A 20,468-nucleotide genomic window follows, 5' to 3' on the forward strand; every position below is an offset into this window, starting at 1 on the left:
ACTGCCAAACAGCAAAGGCTGATGAGGGATGGCTAAATGTGGTTCTTTAGGTTGATTTTTTTCAGGCAGACCTATTTTGCATTTGTATAGCTTTTTGAGGAAAGAGCAATGAAAGTCAATGTAAAGCAGTTTCTGTTGTCATTTCCGGAGAGAACATCTTGGCTCTAATAATGTATAAAACTCAGCCACATTTCCTTCTTCTAGGTTTCCTTTTGCAGAACATGTGGGTTGCCTCAGATGAGTCGAAACTCTTATTTCAATTTGCTCTTTTTTTGATATTGTCTGTACTTATGATTGAATTAGAAATGTGTGTATAGCATGTGTTAGTTCCCATGTGTTATTTGTTTTGTTAAATGACCCCTAAGTGGGTATGATTTGCACTTTGATAAATAAATCCATGATGGTCATCTCAACCACACTCACCAACACCTTTTGAAAACAATTACAAATGTGTTTTATTAACACACAATACTATAAATTACACATTTGCATTAGTTCTGTAATACCTAAAAACAATGATTCCCATTAACTTCCTCCTCCCGCAAAAAACACAGAAAACATCTCATACTGCCAGTTCCCAGTCCTTCAAACTGAGCTAGAAAAGAGCTCTTCCGACAGTCCTGTCTCTTTGAGGTATGCTTTCCAGAGGAGAGGAGATGCTGGTGGCTTGACAGTTCTCGGCCTGAACCACTAGGTTTTCCTGTATTCCACTAGTTTGCCACCTCTTCACAGTACACTTCGGCAGCAGGCTAGTGTATCTTACCAAAACTTTGACGTATTAAACTCTAAAGTTGGTGGTGTTCGTCCGCAAGATATGCTCTGTACCCTCATTCAGAAAACATGTGCACAAAAGTATGATTCTGGTAGCATCCAATGCAATAGCATGTCCACCAGAAGACAATGTCTCCCAAAATTCAAGAAAGGCACAGCGTATTCTCTTGCATCGCCATCCAACTTCAGCACACAGCAGACAGAGAGTGACCCCTTCCACTCTGCAATCATGGGTGGCGACCGCAGTGTCCGAACCCCGCCACAGCTATAATTGCAACGATCTGAATGAGGCTCATTGGGTTTGGGCTTGAAAATGGGTCAGCAGAAAGCGAGTGGGGTGAGATGAAGGGTCATGGGTCAAGCATCTAGCTCTTTTGTCATCCTTCTGCTTTTGGCAAAGCCTCAATGTCCACGCCTGCTACTGAAGACGAGCGACTGGTATCTACTTCAGGCCCTCATGGATGTTTTTCGCCATAGGTGCTGGAGGACGTGTATTTCTTCACGTGGGAGGAGTCGATATTTGTAGTCCAATTAAAAATCTGGAGTTGAAGAAAAACACGCCTGGAGGGAGGGAGCGACTTCGCAATAGGCATTGTGTGTTGGAAAAAGTTAAACCAAAGAACTGGATATGTTTTGAGGGGATCAAGTTGTGTGGCCTCAGTCCAGGCTGGCCATGAGAAGCTGAAGCTCACGGAAGGCACTGCTTTGTCGCCCGCTTTGTACTGTTTTGCTTTTTATCACCTTATTGATTTTACAAAGCTGCGAGCGGCATTGTTCACACTTCTCGACCCTGCAAAGGAACAAAGCTACATTGAAATACACTTAATCAATTGAAACATTTCAATCAATTTTCCAATTTGAGAGTTGGGAGAAGGGAAAGCATTGCAAACATACTCTCATTCCTTAAAGCTCAGTCCAAAGTACAGTGAGAAAGAAGAATGGGTAAAGTCACTGAGATCTTTGAATTCCTCATCACTCCAAACCACAGAGAAGAAACAGTTAAAGCCAGGACGGTCTACAATCCATCAAACCAGCCAACGAAAGAGGGAGAAGTAAGATAGCATCAGTAAGAACAAAAGCTTGAGCAATCAACTAGCCAACGCACACATGAGAGAAAATAACCTGGCATATGTAGGAGTTACCACTCTGAAACTAGGCTCACCTCTTTCGGCTGGATTCCCCAATAACGTTATGTACAATTCTATGTTGTTAACCACATCATAGCAAATACAGGAGTGATGCCCTTTATACAGTACCTTGTTAATTCATAGTTAAATATAAATAGCTTGTTGAGCCCTTTCATCATGAGGTGTATGCAAATTAATAGGAAAATATCTGGTGGCATAGCCTCAAAACGTACTTGCTAAACAGAATAGAATCCACTTGGGAGGTGGTGGTGGTCCCTACATTGGTGGGGAGCACACAGTGTTGTTTAAATACCCCTCACACACCAACAGGCCCCTCGGTGTCATGCTTCATCATCGGGGTCTTCGCACCCCTCTACAGGATGCGGCGTGCTACGACCGACGACTACGGGGGAGCACTTTCTGTGGACTATGTGTGAATGCATGTGGGGTACTTAAATGTGAGTGGTGAAGTGGTGAAAGTGATACTTAAAAAATACCTGGCTCGTGGGGTAAAAAATACTTTAATTAAGCCCCAGACTGGTATTATTAAAAAGGGTGCAGTGTGAGGTTACTGGTGTATAATTATGTACATTAACCTCTTTTGTGCGTTGACATGAACATGTTTCGGAGTGCAAAACTCCTTCTTCAGAAATGCACAAAGATCCCCACCTTACTCACATGGATGTAGATGTAAAAGTGTATTATACAAAAATTGTGACGTGAACTATAGGTGTTGTGTACCTAAATTGTAGTTCAACACGTAGTCTCTGCGCCCATATGGCGTTTTTATCAAGACTTAGTGTTTTAGGTTACATTGCCTCATGAGCCATTAGCACATTATTGGGGGTTCCATCATGCTAAGTTCAGTGATGGTTTTGCAGGAGACGATTTGCCCTCTTCCCCTCAACGCGGCTCACAACCATTGGAGCCGCGTTGAGGGGAAGAGGGCAAATCGTCTCCTGCAAAACCAACAATATTCTGATCTTTCCCCCTCGTGGGTGGTATTACAGTTAATATGGGCGGGTAAACAAGCGCGTGTAAACCTGCATACCCTTACGCTGCCATATTCACGAGGCAGATTCTTTGTCCCTGATTTTCTATTATATTATTTATGTGCCCAAGCACAATATGCCACATACTGGTTTCATAAGATACCGTATCTGACACACACAGCGGTAGAGGAGGGGAACGCACTACCCATTTCTTTAAATGCGATTATCACTCATCGTCGACCACCTCTGCATGACAAAGACATCAACACCATTGATGCTACCAATATGGCATGGCAGCGACTGGGCCAAATGGCAAACAAATTACCCTTATATGCTCCAGCCCTTCCACTACATCACCATCCTGACATATCGGTCACCAGTAAGAAGGTGGGCATAGGGCTGCTACATAAAATGGGCGCTGACACATTGGGTGATTTATATGTAAACGGGATATTTAAAACAACACAAGACTTATCCTACATCCAAAACCAGACGTTACTGTTCCGTTTCAACTACCATAGGCTACAAGGGGCAATTAAAAAGCTATATCCGTGCTATCCTAACGAGCCAATACAATCCCTACAGCTCATATTGACATCTCCCAGTACAACACACTTGGTTTCCCGACTGTACGCTGTTGCACAGGATGAAATAGGCAATACCTGCCAAAAGGCCATGGAAAGATGGAACACTATTTTAGACGATCCACTTACTGATGAGGACTGGCACACGACATGTACTCTGATTCAAATGCTGACACCTAATGGCAACCTTAGACTTGTCCACTTTAAATATTTGCACCAAGCATATTACACGCCCCTGAAACTCTATAGATATAGCCTTCGCTCAGAGGCAAGGTGTACACGTTACAGGCTCGACCAAGCTGACTTTATCCATCTGGCATGGTATTGTGAGAAAATACACAGGTACTGGAAGAGAGTCATATCACTGCTGGCAGCGATGGTTGGAATCGATATAGACTGTAGCATTAAAATTTGTTTGCTGGGGCTCTTACCCAATATCCGGGCTCTGAAGTGTAAGTTTTGTATGGTGGCGTTGTTACTAGCCAAACGAAGAATTTCAATGTGCTGGGACAGCAAAAATGTACCTTATGCTAAACAATGGATCTGTGATATGTCACACTGCCAAGACACATTGCGCACCTACGAGGAAGAACTGCCTACCCGGTCTCGGCCGAAAGACTGTTGGGTGTATTTAACAGACTATTTACGTGTGAATAATGCTATACATTGGAACTGCTCAAGTGTGTCTCATTACTCATTTGCTGTAAAAAGTGTACATATGCGTCCACAGGCTTAAGTGCAACCTATGATTGTATCACTCGGAGGACGAATGCAGTAGTGTAATGGTTCATTTAGCTTTTTGATATTACTGATTTATTCATGGTGAAAACTCAATAAAAATATATGTTTTTTAAAAAGCGCCCATTGACAGAAATGCCTATACTGTGGAATATGAGACCAAAACCGGAAAAGTCAGTAACGAACAAGTTACTTACCTTCGGTAACGCTTTTTCTGGTGGATACAGAATCTGCCTGTGGATTTCTCACCTTGTGAAAATCCCCCTGCGTCAGCAACGTTCGGAAAATTCTTTTGCAGCACGCCGGCGTGGACGACGTCATAGGAGCACGGCATCGCGCGCGAGTCCGACTGACGTCACTGACTCCTTATTAGGCCTACGTCGGCGTGATGACATCAGTTCCGCTCTTTTTTCCGAGCCTTCGAGGCACCCGGACGGACCAATGACAATAGATATATACATATACAATGTACATAGTACAAAATATTCAAGATAACACACACAGTGTAAAGATGAAGCATGAAAACACAATATATAAAAATAGATAAATATATATATAAATACATTTAACAACATCATAATCTTAGGTATAGAAGAGTGGACAACGGGGAGGCGGGTGGGCACGTGAGGAATCCACAGGCAGATACTGTATCCACCAGAAAAAGCCGAAGGTAAGTAACTTGTTCCTCTGATGAATACATCTGCCAGTGGATTCCTCACCTTGTGAATATATTCCCACAGCAGTCCCCACTCCCGGAGGAGGGTGTCCACTCTTTTATACCAGAAAATCCTGGAGGACAGAACGCGCAAAGTGGCCATCCCTCCTCACTTCGGTATCTAAGCAGTAATGCTTCGCAAAAGTGTGGAGGGAAGCCCAAGTTGCCGCTCTACAAATATCCTCTACAGGAACACCCCTAGACAAAGCAGATGCAGAAGACTTTGCTCTAGTAGAGTGAGCTCTTATACCCTCTGGAGGTTCCTTACCAGCCAGGGCGTAGCAGATCTTGATGCATAGTATAATCCATCTTGAGAGAGTGCGCTTGTGCAGAGCTCTTCCTTTTCTGCAGCCAGCAAATCCAACAAAGAGCTGGTCATCCACTTGATAGTCTTTTGTTCTATCAAGATAAAAGCTCACCGCCCTCTTGGGGTCCAGACGGTGAAGTCGCTCCTCCTCCTTAGAAGGGTGAGGGGGAGGATAGAAGGTAGGAAGGGTAATGGACTGTCCTAAATGGAATGGAGTTACCATCTTAGGCAGAAAAGCAGCCCTGGTCCTAAGAACCATTCGTTCAGCATGAATGGTCAAGAATGGGGGCTTTGAACTAAGAGCTTGAAGCTCACTTACCCTCCTTGCCGAGGTAATTGCAACTAGGAAAACCGTCTTAAAAGACAACAACCTCAAGGGACAACTATGTAAAGGTTCGAAAGGGGAACCCATTAGAAAAGTAGGCACCAGATTCAAGTCCCATTGAGGCACAATAAAAGGAGAAGGAGGAAATTTATTTGTAAGACCCTTCAGAAACCTTAGAACCACAGGAGATTTAAATAAAGACGGCTGATCTGGCAGGCAGATAAAAGCCGACAAGGCTGAAAGATAACCCTTGACCGTAGCCACAGCAAACCCTTGCTGAGCCAAAGTAAGTGCAAACTGAAGAATATCAGACAACTGAGCCCTCAAAGGATCAACAGACTTCTCCTCACATCAAGGAACAAATTTAGACCATCTATGAGAATAGATAGATTTGGTGGAATCACGCCTGGCCGATAGAATGACATCCACCACATCATGTGGGAGAGAAAAGGAATTCAGGTTGCTCCGTTCAATCTCCAGGCATGAAGGTGTAAGGTCTGGAGGTGGAGGTATAGAACCTGCCCCTCCATCTGAGAGAGGAGATCTGCCCTGAGTGGGAGACGGAGCGGCGGGCACGAGGAGAGGTGGAGAAGATCTGTGTACCACACCCTTCTTGGCCAATCCGGGGCGATCAAAATAACTTGGGCCCGGTCTTGGCGAATCTTCCTCAGAACCCGAGGAATCAAGGGTATAGGAGGAAACGTGTAAAGGAGTTGTGAGTCCCAACTCAACTGAAACGCGTTCCCCAAGGCCCCCTGCATCGGAAACTGGAGGTTGCAGAATGACGGGCAGTGAGCATTCTCGTAAGTGGCGAACAGGTCCACCCGAGGAGTCCCCCACGTCCGAAAGACGTGACGAACTACCTCTGGATGAAGCCTCCACTCGTGGTCTGCTGAGAACTGCCGAATGAGACTGTCTGCACGCAGGTTCAGAACTCCGGCCAGATGATTTGCCTTCAGACAAATCTGATGATCCTGAACCCAGAACCAGAGATGCAGAGCCTCTCTGCAGAGACACTGCAACCCTACTCCTCCCTGCTTGTTGACATACCACATCGCGGTGGTGTTGTCCGTCAGGACCTGAACCGACCGACCGCGAAGGGAAGGGAGGAAGGCCTTGAGCGCCAGACGTATCGCCCACAATTCCAGAAGGTTGATGTGAAGCACAAGTTACTACTTGTGTAACGATATATCTGTAAGAGACATTAGTTAGTGATAGATTCCTTACCTTAGAATATCCCCAGACATCAGACTGGATCCGGAATTTTTTTGTGTAGCAGTACCCATGCGCGTCGGTAGGAGTCGTCCGCGGCTCCTCGTCGGAGCCGTGATGACGTCGTCGGATTACTTAGACGCCGCCTCCGCGCGCCGACGTCAGTTCTTATACACAGCTTTTCCGCGCCAGAAACGCAGAGCCATGATAAAAACCAACACTGGTGCCATGAAACTAGGGCCCTGAAAGAGGATGACCTTAACCCTAGATATCGGTTCGCAGAACGGGGAGGATGGGTGGGTCGGTAAGAAATCTATCACTAACTAATGTCTCTTACAGATTGAATATGCTACTTACCAGTATGCATCTGTTCTTGGCATGTAGGGCTGCTGACATTCATATCTATAGCATAGATCGCCGCCTAGTGTTGGGTCCGGATGATTGCACATTGTTGTCCTGGAAGAGTCTTCGAAGTATCACGAGATAGGTGGCTCCTCCCCTGGACTACAGTGCGCATGGGCATCGACTCCATCCCCAGATTGTTTTTAGCCATTGTGGCAAAGATGGAGTGTAATAGTGTAAGCGATGGCCATGCTAAGAGTAAGTGTTAAAAAGTCTGCAGCCGCTACAGGCGCCGGGGAGGAGGGCGGGCGATATGAATGTCAGCAGCCCTACATGCCAAGAACAGATGCATACTGCTAAGTAGCATATTCAGTTCGAGGCATGTGGGCTGCTGAATTCATATCTATAGCATAGAATACATAGCAGTCCCTCCATTAACGGCGGCCGCCTCTGCCAGCTGCAGAAGTCTGAAAAGCGTTTTAAGAACAGCCTGCCCTACAGCTGCTTGGAGTGCACATCTACACAGTAATGTTTAGTAAATGTGTGTGGTGTAGACCATGTGGCTGCTCTACAAATATCTTCCAAAGGGATATTACCAAGGAAAGCCATAGAGGCCCCCAACTTTCGGGTGGAGTGGGCTCTTGGAGGGACCGTTAAAGTGCGCTTAGCCTTGTGATAGCAAATCTGAATGCACTTAACGATCCACCTGGCTATACCTGCTTTGGAAATGGGGTTGCCTTTGTGCTGGGCTCAGAAGGCAACAAAGAGTTGTTGTGTTTTCCTAAAGTCTTTGGTCCTATCGATGTAGTACATCAAGGCTCGTTTGACATCAAGAGTGTGGAGCATTCTTTCGGCAACTGTTTCTGAGTTTTGAAAGAATGCGAGCAGTTCAATGGTCTGATTGACATGGAACTGCGAAACCACTTTAGGAAGAAATTTAGGGTTAGTGCGCAGCACCACCCTGTTGGAGTGAATTTGAATGAATGGCTCTTGTACAGTGAGCGCCTGTAGCTCACTAACACGTCGTAGAGACGTAATGGCAATGAGAAAAGCCACTTTCCATGTCAAGAACTGGATCTCACATGAATGTAGAGGCTCAAAAGGTGGGCCCATCAACCTGGTGAGGACCACATTGAGGTTCCATACAGGAGCCGGCGGGGTCCTGGGAGGGATGACCCGCTTTAGGCCTTCTAGGAAGGCTTTAATGGCAGGCACTCTGAAGACGGAGAGATGCTGCCTGTTCTGGAGATATGCCGCTATGGCGGATAAGTGTATCCTGATGGAAGCGTATGCTAGATTGCATTTGTAAAGATGTAACAAATAGCAGATGATGTTGGGAGTGGATGCATCTAGCAGGTTGATGTTGTGTGTTGCACAGTAAATGACAAACCGCTTCCATTTTGCTGCATAGCAGGCTCTGGTGGTGGGCTTTCTTGCCTCCCGTATGATATCCATGCATTCAGGGGGCAAGTCAAGGTAGCCAAACTCTAAGACTTCAGGAGCCAGATCGCCAGGTTGAGCTGTTGCGGATCTGGATGCTGAATGTCGCCATAGCTCTGCGTCAAAAGCTTGGGCGTGAGGTGTAGCCTTTGATGCGGTACCACGGAGAGTTCCAGAAACGTGGTGTACCATGGCTGGCGTGCCCACGTTGGAGCAACCAGGATGAGAGTCATCGAGTGTTGCTTTAGCTTTCTTGCCACCAGCGGTATGAGAGGTGCTGCGGGAAAAGCATACGCAAATCTGCCTGACCAGTTCATCCATATCGCATTGCCTTGCGACTGTGGGTGAGGGAACCTGGCGGCAAAGCTTTGGCATTTTGCATTTTCCCTTGTGGCGAGCAGGTCTATCTGTGGATGACCCCACGTCTGGAAGTACGGGCGGAGTACTGATGGATGTATCTCCCACTCGTGCATCTGGTGGCTGTACCTGCTGAGCAGGTCCGCCATCTGATTGTCCGTGCCTGGGAGGTGTTCCGCCATGAGGAAGATGTTCCTTTGAATGGCCCACTTCCACATGCTCTGAGCCAGATGAGACAACTGTGGAGTGTGTACCTCCTTGCTTCTGGATGTAGTACATGGCTGTCATGTTGTCCGTCCGGATCAACACGACCTTGTTGCACAGATGTACTTTGAATGCCTTCAATGCCATGAAGATTGCCATCAGTTCTAGGTAGTTGATGTGCATCTTCTTTTGCTGTATTGTCCATAGTCCCTGCACTGTGTAGTGGAGTACATGAGCTCCCCATCCCTGGAGAGACGCGTCCGCCGTCAGGATGATTTGTGGGACAGGCTCTTGGAACGGTCGGCCCTTGCAAAGGTTGTGTGGATTCCACCAATGCAGAGAGTTGTATGCCCGACCGGTGACCAACACTAGGTCTTTCAACTGTCCCTGAGCCTGATTCCACTGATGCGCTAAGCATTCCTGGAGCGGACGCATATGTAACCTTGCGTGCGGGACTATGAAAATGCAGGAGTCCATCATGCCTACCAACTGCATGAACACTCTCGCAGGAAGCGAGTGTTGCGGTTGGAACTGTTGGATTAGCGACTGGATGTTGGTGATCCGCGCTGAAGTTGGCTGAGCCGTGGCTGCCAGAGTATTGATTGTTGCACCTAGATATTGCCGCACATGGGCTGGCTGAAGGTGCGACTTTGGATAGTTCAGGGAGAACCCCAGACTGTGAAGAAGGTGAATGGTGTGGGACATGTCGGCGGCGCACTGCTGGGCCGACTTTGCCTGAACCAGCCAGTCGTCCAAATAAGGGTAGACATGGATGTGTTGTCTCCTGAGGTGCGCCGCCACTGTCGCTAGACATTTGGTGAACACTCTGGGGGCCGTGGTCACTCCGAAAGGAAGGACCTTGAATTGATAATGCCGATTTTGAATGGTGAATCTGAGGTATTTTTGTGTGATGGATGGAGTGGAATGTGGAAGTAAGCATCCTTGAGATCCAAGGTTGCGAGGAAGTCTCCCTGATTGAGGAGTGGAAGAACCTGCTGCAGCGTTAGCATGTGGAAGTGTTCTGAGAGAATGTACTGGTTTAGGGGCCCGAGGTCCAGAATAGGTCTGAGGGACCCGTCTTTCTTTGGGACTAAGAAGTACAGGGAGTACACCCCTGTGCCTCCCTCCTCCACTGGCACGAGCTCTATAGCGCCCTTTTGCAGCATGACGAGAACCTCCTGCTGCAATAAGTGCAAATGCTCTGTGGACATAGGACGTGTTTTGGTGGTATGTTGGGTGGAGTGGATGTGAGCTCCAAACAATAACCGTACTGGATAAGTTTTCTGACCCACCTGTCTGTGGTGATTGTTCTCCAGACTGGCAGGAACTGCTGGAGTCTCCCCCCGACAGGTGTGGGATGGTCGGGGGGCAGTGACAGGGCGTCACTGCTTGTTGGAGGCGGAGGAACGGGAGTTGTTGTTGCCCTTGCCTCTGCCCTTGGCGTTGTTGCCCCGATAACCTCCTCTATTTTGTTTGGTGTATGAGGATTGCGCCCCACCTTTATTGAACTGTGCTTGCTGGGACATTTGGCCTCTGGAAACACCCCTATTGCCTGAGCGACGAAAAGTGCTCCCCCGAAACTGTTGGGATTGGAGAGCTCCCATGGACTTGGCAGTCTCGGTATCCTTTTTTATTTTTTCCAAGGTGGTATCCACCTCAGGACCAAATAATCTGTCAGGGTTAACTGGCTGGTTGAGGATGGTAGTTTGGATCTCAGGCTTAAATCCAGAGATTCTGAGCCACGCCTGTCGTCTTAACATCACACTGGTGTTAATCGCCCTGGCTGCAGTATCGGCAACGTCCAGTGCACACTTTATTGAAGCGTTGGAGATGAGCTTCCCTTCTTGGATAAGCATCTCCGCAGCCTCCTTATATTGGTCTGGGAGATGTTGTAACAGGGTCTCTAGTGTGTCCTAGTGTGCCCTGTGGTAGCGTGCCAAGAGTGCCTGCGTGTTAGAGATACGCCATATATTGGCCGCCTGAGCTGCTACTCTCTTTCCCGATGCTTCTAGCACTTTGGACTCTTTGTCCGGGGGAGGAGTTTCACCCGTGGTCTGCGAATTTGCCCTCTTGCGGGCATTAGAAACGACCAGAGAGTCCAATGGCAACTGGCCCTTGATGTAAGTGGGATCGCCAGGTGCCGGTCGGTATTTCTTTTCAATTCTAGGGTTGACCACCCTCGCCCGTGTGGGCTCCTTGAAAATGTCCGCAGCATGTTTGAGGACCCCTTTGAGCATTGGGAGAGTTTTCACAGTCTTTTCAGCTGCTGAAAAAGTGTCAATGAGGAAGTCCACCTTCACAGGGTCAGCATGGAGTTCAACGTCGTGGTTCTTAGCCGCCCTCTCAATCAAGGCATTGAATGCCGCAGAATCCACAGTGGGAGACGTTTTGATATTGTATATCTGAGGGTCGAGAGTGGGTTGCTGATCCCCCTGGTCACCTTGGTCACATGTGTCCACCCATGCGTCCTGTTGTGAATCAGGATCAGCGTGGGTCGGGAAGCTGTATTCATCATCTTGATCCCCATCATCCTCGGCATCGAAATGAGTTGGCAAGGGCGTGGCAATTAATTGAGTCCTAGGAGTCAATGGTTCAACCAAGACTGGTGCATCAGAAGCAGGCTTTTTGCGCTTTAAAGGAATGGTATACGACTCCAAAGGCGTCGTCGCCGTAATTTTTCGCTTGTAAAGCGTAAGCTTCCCAGTGTCGGCATCGATGAAGCGTTCCGACTGTTCCTCCAGTCATGGTGGTCGATGCGTTGAGCCCCCAGCTGGGAGAGTAGGCGTCGACCCCACAGCACTGTGCGTTTTCGCTTCGGGCGCCGCCCGTGGTGCGAATGCCTTCGGTGTCACCTTCGGCGGTAACGTGAAGAGGAGTGGCGTCGATGACTTGGAGGTGGGGACCGACTGTTTCGGCGCGGAAGGCGTCTTGGGGTCTTCTGCCGAGGCTTTGTCCCTGATACGCTTGAGTGAGTCCGAGACCTGCTTCGTGAATGAAGCGGACGGTTTCGCCGATACGACAGACGACCTCGGTCCAGCAACGTGGGAAGACTCGATCGTCGACGACTTTGGCTGGTCAGTCCGAGGCGTGCCTGTGGCGGTGCCCTGGGCAACCTTTGGCTCGATGCCCTTGCCGGTCTTCGGCTCGACGCCCTTTGCGGCCTTTGGTGCCGCGGCCTTGGACGGCTTCGGCTCGATACCCGATCCGGACTTCGGTTCGACGCCCTTGTTGGACGGAGTCTGGACGACCTTTTTGGGCTGCACCTCGACGCCTTAAGTCTGCTTCGGCTGGACGGATTTCACCGACTTGGCCGGCTCGACTTGCTTCTTCGGCTTGGGCTGTCCCGACACCCCGGAGGACGAGGGTGTCGATGGTGGATCAGAAGGTTTCGGTTGCGCCTGAACCACTTTAGGGTGTTCGGAGACTGAAGGTTTCACTTTCGGTTTCGATTTCTTCAATGGCGGCTCCGCCGAAGTGTCCGTAGCCGGGCCTGGAGGCGGGGCTGTGGATTTTGGTAGAAGGTCTTGGATAAGGCCGATAGGCGATCCCTCGACCTGAGCCTTACTAAGAGTTCGAACGGGGCATAGCTCGTCCTCTGAGCTATCTTCCATGGCCCCATAGGCCTTATCGTCGTCTCCTACCTCGTCGACGACGTCTGCTACGGGTAGGTCTTCGACATCCACTTGAGGGTCGTCTTCGACTTCTTCCGCTGGAGGCGAAATCTGCAGGTGAACGTCGTGTTCGTCTGCTTCGTCGCTGTCGAAGATGTCCACCGGTGCCGGGGCCGACTGCCGGGCCTCCATGCGCGCCACGCGCCGAAGCCGAATCGTTTTCTTTGAACGAAACCTGGAACAAGCCATACAGTTGGCTTCATCGTGGTCCGGCGACAGGCACTTGTTGTACACCGGGTGGATGTCGATGTGTGGGTACTTCGATCCGCACACGGGACACTTCTTGAACGGGCTCCGTTCCATGTCGCGTCGTCGAGGGTCTTGCTGCGTCGACTGGGCCTCAAGCTCCAAGAGTCACGCTACTCCCTGAATGTCGAACTCGGAAGGCGAGTCCGAACAGAACTGGGCACCGAACGCAAACAATACCGACGATAAAGAGAGAAAGAAAGGCCTTTTGGCCTCGAGAATTATGTCGATTCCGAACTGAGAGAACGAAAGTACATCCAAACCCAATGGCGGAAAAAAACAATCTGGGGATGGAGTCGATGCCCATGCGCACTGTAGTCCAGGGGAGGAGCCACCTATCTTGTGATACTTCGAAGACTCTTCCAGGACAACAATGTGGAATCATTCGGACCCAACACTAGGCGGCGATCTATGCTATAGATATGAATTCAGCAGCCCACATGCCTCGAACATATCGTTACACAAGTAGTAAATTGTGCATCTGAAAGAGACACGTTAGTGTTAGATTCCTTACCTTAGAATAGATACCCCAGCAATACCAACCCCGGTGGTGAGTCTGCAAACCAATAATCACACCAGAAAGTCCTGGAGGACGGAACGGCCAAAGAAGCCATCCCTCCGGACTTGACTGTCCAGGCAGTAGTGTCTTGCGAACGTGTGCAGCGAGGCCCACGTAGCCGCCTGACATATGTCCTGCAATGGGACTCCCCGGCCCAGGGCAGTAGTAGTCGCCGTGGCCAGAGTGGAATGGGCCCTCAGCCCAACAGGAGGTTCCTTTTTAGCCAGAGAGTAGCACGCCTGGATGCACAACACGATCCACCGAGAGATGGTCCGTTTGTGCACCGCCCGTCCCTTCTTAGCGCCCACGTAACCAACAAAGAGTTGGTCATCCACCCGGAACTGGCGTGTGCGATCCAGATAGTATGAGAGCGCACGTTTTGGGTCCAGACGGTGGAGCCTCTCTTACTCTATCGAGGGATGCGGAGGCGGAAAGAAGGTGGGCAAGGTGATGGACTGCCCGATGTGGAAGGCTGTGACTACCTTGGGCAGGAAAGAGGGTCTTGTCCGCAACACAACCTTGTCCAGATGGACAGAAAGGAAAGGAGGTTTAGAGGAAAGAGCCTGGAGCTCACTCACTCTCCTGGCAGAGGTGATGGCTACCAGGAAAGCAGTCTTAAGTGTAAGAAGACGGAGAGGACAGTTATGAAGCGGCTCAAAAGGAGCGCACATCAGGTAAGTTAGAACCAGGTTAAAGTCCCACTGTGGCATCACGAACGGAACAGGGGGGAACATATGAGTGATGCCCTTTAAGAATCTGTTAATAATCGGGGACTTGAACAAAGAAGGCTCATCAGGAAGCCTCAAGAAGGCGGAAAGGGCAGAAAGGTAGCCCTTGATAGTGCCCAGAGCAGAGCCCTGCTGGGCAAGAGAAAGAAGGAAGAGGAGAACCTCAGAAAGGGGTGCAGAGAGTGGATCCACAGCCTTTGCTGTGCACCATGCCACAAATCTGTTCCACCTGCAGGCATATACCGACTTTGTGGAGGGACGCCTGGCTGCCAGAATCACATTACAAACTTAAGGAGGCAAGTCAAATGGCCTCAACTGTCGCTGCTCAATCTCCAAGCATGGAGGTGGAGACTGGAGAGGTTCGGGTGGAGGACCGTCCCCTGCTGCTGCGACAGAAGGTCCTCCTGAAGAGGCAGACAAATCGGGGGATCGACAGACATACTGAGTAGCTCTGGATACCAATATCTTCGTGCCCAGTCCGGAGCCACAAGGATAACCTGGGCCCGGTCGCGCCTAATCTTCTTCAACACTCTGGGCAGAAGTGGTATAGGCGTACAATAGACCGCAACTCCACTCGTGACGAAAATCGTCTCCGAGCGAGTGCCGCCTTGGAAATTCCAACGCGTAGAACTGATGACATTGCGCGTTCTCTTCTGTGGCGAATAGATCTAACCAAGGCTCTCCCCACTGCTGAAAGAGGCCTTGTGCCACGTCCAAGTTCAGGCGCCATTCGTGATTCATCATGCACCGACGGCTGAGTTCGTCCACCCTGGTGTTCAGGGAACCTGCCAGGTGTTGAACCACCAGGGTCACGCCCTGATGTTCCAGCCACTGCCAGAGGCGCAGAGCCTCCTGGCATAGGGTCCACGACCCCACCCCGCCCTGTTTGTTGCAGTACCACATGGCGGTGGTGTTGTCCGTGAACACCTGCACTACACTCCCCCGGACAGAGGGGAGGATTGCCTTCAGTGCAAGCCGGATCGCTCGCAGTTCCAGAAGGATGATGTGGAGCCGGGACTCTGCCAGAGACCAGAGGCCTCTGATCTCTGCCTCTCCCATGTGGCCCCCCCAGCCCTGGAGGGACGCGCCCGTCACAACTACATGCTCCGGTTGGGGTAGGAACAGGGATCTGCCGCTGACCCAATCGCGGTCAGTGAGCCACCACTGCAACTGTCTTGCAGTGCCCTCCGAGATCAAGACATGGTCGGACAAGTTGCCCTGATGCTGGGCCCACTGAAACTTCAGGTCCCACTGCAGAGCCCGCATCCGCCACCGGGCGTGATGCACCAGAAGGATGCAGGAGGCCATCAGCCCCAGAAGCCGCAGCGTCAACCTGACCGAGACTTGGGATAACGTCTGAAAGATCGGATTCAGAGCCTGAATATCCAGAACCTGCTGTTCGGGAGGATAAACCCGAAACTGCGCCGAGTCTAGAACCGCTCCGATGAAGAGGAGCTTCTGAGAGGGACACAGGTGTGACTTCGGCACATTGACGGAGAACCCCAGCAGGTGCAGGGGCCGTAGTCTGGAGGTGGCTGACGACTGTCTGGGGCGAGCCCGCCTTCAACAACCAGTCGTCGAGGTAGGGGAAGACTGAAACCCCTAACCTGCGCAGATGAGATGCGACTACCGCCATCACTTTCGTGAACACCCGTGGGGCGCTGGTAAGGCCGAAGGGGAGCCCGGTAAAGTGCTCGTGGCCTACCGTGAACCGCAGGTAACGCCGGTGGGCCGGCAGGACGCGGATGTGGAAATAGGCATCCTGCAAGTCCAACGCTACCATCCAGTCTCCTGGGTCTAGGGCAGCTAAGACCTGAGACAAAGTCAGCATCTTGAACTTCTCCTTCCGGAGGAAGCCGTTGACGTTCCGTAGGTCCAAGATAGGGCGTAGGCCCCCTTTGCCCTTCTTGGGTACCAGAAAGTAGTGGGAGTAACAACCACACCCTACTTCTGGCCCAGGAACGCGCTCGATGGCCCCCTTGGCCTAGAGGGCCGTAACTTCCTCTTGCAGAAGTTTCAAGTGATCTCCGACACGCGGTGGTACTGAGGTGGCATGGCTGGAGGGGACACCTCGAAGGGGAGGGAGTAGCCCCTTCGGACGATTTGCAGCACCCACCTGTCCGATGTGACAGTGCGCCAGTGGTGGTGGTGATGGCGGACCCTGCCCCCCCACTGGCGTCACATGGGCCTGAAAACTCGGAAGGTTTTGAGGCGGATGCTGCAGGGGCTGGTGTGGACTGGCCTCGCCGTTGTCCCCGACCGCCACCACGGCGGTTTCCACGTCCGCCACCGCGCTGAATGGTAGTTTGCGGCCCGTGGCTGACAGAACGTGTGGGGGGCGCCCCTTCCTTGGCCACGAAAGGGGTGAAAAGCAGCCGTTTGCTGGCGCGGGGCCGAGAGGCCCAAGGACTTGGCCGTAGCCCTGGAGTCCTTAAAGCGCTCGAGCGCATGGTCTGCTTTGTCGCCGAAGAGGCGACGGCCATCGAACGGCATGTCCATAAGTGTGTTTTGGATATCAGCCGAGAAGTTGGCAGATCTCAAACAGACGTGGCGACGAATCGCCACCGTCGTTGCCATCGCTCTGCTAGTGAGTCAGTAGTGTCCAGCCCACACCGGATGGAATAACGCGCCGCATCTCGAGCCGACAGGAATGCGGTCTGGGAACTAGAGGCCTGGATGACCAGGCTCTCGGGAGTGGGGTGGGTAGACAGAAAGCAAGGGTCGCCCGGAGCCGGGCGGTGGCTCCTGGCCACGTTCCTATCTACAGGCTGACCAGTAGCGGGCTTGGACCAAGTGCCCAGAAGAACATCTGATAAGGCCTCATTAAACGGCAGCAGAGGCTCGGCCGAGCTTGACTGCGGTTTAAGGACCTCAGTGAGGAGGTTAGTCCTCACGGCCGCGACGGGGAGCTCAAGGCCCGCCCTCATCAGCACCACGCTATAGGCAGCCCCCTCCTTCGTAGTCACGCTAGGAGGAGAGACAAAACCAGTGTCGGGCAAAGTGTCCAGACCACTGGCCTCCCCAAGATCTCCTGTACAGTCCTCAGAAGACTGACACTCACGTGCCAGAGGATCCTCAGACCCCTCCCAATCCCCCTCGTCAGCCATCGCCTGGTACTCAGGCTCAAAGGATGGGGCCGGGTCATAGAAGTAAAAATCTCCCAGCGGCGTCGAATACGGCGCCGAGCGTTGCCACTACGACGCCGGACCCGAAGCGAGGGTAGGACCAGGGACGGCATCGTCCTGGGACGGCGCCGGGGGTGACACCCTGGGGGCGGCGCCGGCGAGGTCGTAAAGTCGATCGGTGACGACCCAGGTCCAGAACCGGACCCGGCGGGACCCTGCGGCGTCGGGACCGAAGTCGCCGACGGCGCCGGGACCGAAGCACCCGACGACGCCCGGGCCGGAGCACCCGGCCCGCGTTGGGACCCAGTCGGGACCGCTGGGCCCGAAGGCGCCGCAGAATCCGACGGAGGAGTGAGCGACCTCATGGCCATGAGGAAGGCCTCGATCTCCTCTGGCGGCGCGTTCTGCCCAGGGACCGGCGGGTGTGGAGCAGGCCGTGACACCTGCGGCTCCGACGGAGCCGCGGGGGCGGTGTTGCCTGAACCCGCGTCGCGCGAGCGTCGGGAGAGTCGGAAGAGCGATGACGCCTCTTCGACTTCTTGTGCCTCTTACCTGAGGACTTCGAGTCCGAAGACTGGTGACGACTCCCGGAGCTATGATTACTCCGACCCTGCGACCGGTCCCTCGACCTCCTCGCGGACCGGGATCTCGAGCGGCGCGAGGCCGACTGCCGGAGCTCGAGTCGCTTGAGGGACCGCTCCCGTCTAGCTTCAGACGTCAGGGCCCAGCAGTCGGAGCAGGACTTGTCGTCGTGGTCTGGGCTTAGACAGTGCAGGCACCGGCGATAGGGGTCGGTAACCGACATCAGTCGGTTGCAGTCGGCGCAGGGCTTGAACCTGGGCATCCCTACTGGCACCATCGGAGTCGTTATAGTCTTCGAAGTAGATCAAAAAGGATCGTAAAAAGTTAGTCAAAAGTGACTTAGGGTACAACTTTTTACGGATCTGCGCTTGCTGGCGCGGAAAAAAAGAAGAACTGACGTCAGCGAGCGAAGGCGGCGTCTAAGTACTCCGACGACGTCATCACGGCGCCGACGACGGACGAAGCCTACTGACGCGCACGGGTACTGCTACGCAAAAAATGTCCGGATCCAGTCTGACGCCTGGGGATATTCTAATGTAAGAAATCTATCACTAACGTGTCTCTTTCAGATGTAAACTTTCCTCTGGAGACCAAAGACCCTTGATCTCCAGGTCCCCCAGATGAGCACCCCACCCTAGAGTGGATGCATCCGTTATTACTGTGGCAACCGACGGAGGAAGATGGAAGGGCTTTCCTTGAGACAGATTGCCCGCCACGCTCCACCAAGACAGATCCCCTGCAGCTTCTCTGGTGATCCTCACTGACTCCCTGAGATCTCCTTAGTGCTGATACCACTGCCTGTGGAGGCACCCCTGGAGTGCCCTCATATGCCAGCGTGCATGGTTGACCAGCAGAATGCAGGAAGCCATGAGACCGAGCAGACGAAGGACCTTCAAGACTGGAACGACCGCTCCATTGTGAAATAAAGGAATAATTTCCTGTATGTCGCGAATCCGTGTGGAGGAGGGAATGCCAGACATACAGTTGTATCCAGTACCGCACCAATGAACAGGTTGCGCTGGGAGGGCACCAGGTGAGATTTTGGTACATTTATTGAAAAACGCAACCTGTACAACAACTGAGTTGTGACTTGCAGATGATGGAGCACTTTCTCTGGAGATTCCGCCTTGATCAGCCAATCGTCCAGATAAGGGAATACTGGTAACCCCGATCTTCCAGGATGTGCTGCCACCACAGCCATCACCTTGGTGAAGACTCGAGGCGCAGTAGTAAGACCAAACGGAAGGACCACAAACTGGTAATGCTGCGATCCCATCGTAAAACAGAGATACTTCCTGTGCGACTTCATGATTGGGATGTGAAAATATGCATCCTGCAAGTCTATCAACACCATCCAGTCTTCTTTCAGCAGCGCTTGAAGAACCTGCGCAAGGGTGAGCATCTTGAACTTCTCCCGCTTCAGGTAAAGGTTCAAGATCCTGAGGTCCAGGATTGGACGAAGTCTGCCATCCTCCTGGGGGATCAGGAAATACCGGGAGGAGCATCCCTGACCCCTTTCCTGCTCTGGAACCACATCTATCGCACCTTTTCTCAACAGTGCCAAGACTTCCTCCTGCAGAAGCAACAGGTGGTCCTCCGAGCAAAAACCTTGGCAAGGAGGGTAATTTGGGGGAAATTCCCGAAAGGGAAGAGCATACCCATTCTCCACGAGATTGAGAACCCAAAGATCTGATGTAACCGATTCCCAATCCGGTAGAAAATAGGTAAGCCGACCCCCTACAGGACCCGCATGATCCGGAATGGCGGATCTAGGGCTGCTTTGCTGCTGTGGGAGGGGGTGGGTAGCAGAGGAGGAAGAGGAGGAGGAGGAAGCCTGACGTCCACAGGGACAAGCTCTTTGTCTGCCTCTGAAGGACCTATACAAAGGATTTTGCTGCTGCTGTTGCTGTGTCGAAAAGAAGATCTTCCAAATCCCCTATATCTTTTGGTCACAGAGCCTCTGGATTGCCTACCCAAAGATTTTGCTGTTGCCCTGCTGTCCTTAAACCGTTCTAATGCAGCATCAGCCTTCTCCCAAAAAGGCCTGAGCCATCAAAGGGCAAATCCATTAATGCAGCCTGAACATCAGCAGAGAACTCCGAGGTCTTTAGCCAAGCCGCTCTTCTAGTGGCAATCGAAGATCCCATTACTCTTGCTACTGAGTCTGCCGTGTCCATACCACTCTGAATGACCTGCCGAGCAGCAGCCTGCGTGTCAGATATCACCTCGTTGAAATTTTTTCTGTCCTCTTCAGGAAGCTTAGGTGACAACTGCTTCACTGAATCCATCAAAGCATGGATATACCGTCCTAGCAAACAAGTGGCATTTGTTGATTTTAAGGCCATACTGCCAGATGAAAATACTTTTTTTGCAGTCTGGTCCAGCTTCTTTGACTCCTTGTCTCCAGGCACTTCTGGAAAAGAGCCCACAGATCTCTTAGAGC

General features: G+C 51.5%; 1 protein-coding gene across 7 annotated transcripts in view; it reads right to left on the reverse strand.

The window, feature by feature from the left end:
• Positions 1-430: 430 nt before the first annotated feature.
• Positions 431-20,468, reverse strand: part of KATNB1 (katanin regulatory subunit B1) — a 637,584-nt gene continuing 617,546 nt past the window's right edge. For all 7 annotated transcript variants that reach the window (XM_078671470.1, XM_078671472.1, XM_078671466.1 and 4 more), the window contains one exon: positions 431-1,561. In XM_078671470.1, coding sequence (XP_078527596.1) covers positions 1,429-1,561 — 133 coding nt within the window. In that variant the 3' untranslated portion in view covers positions 431-1,428. The remainder of the gene's footprint in view (positions 1,562-20,468) is intronic.

Source organism: Lissotriton helveticus, chromosome 12 (genome assembly GCF_964261635.1).
Source record: "Lissotriton helveticus chromosome 12, aLisHel1.1, whole genome shotgun sequence".
Taxonomy (NCBI): domain Eukaryota; kingdom Metazoa; phylum Chordata; class Amphibia; order Caudata; family Salamandridae; genus Lissotriton; species Lissotriton helveticus.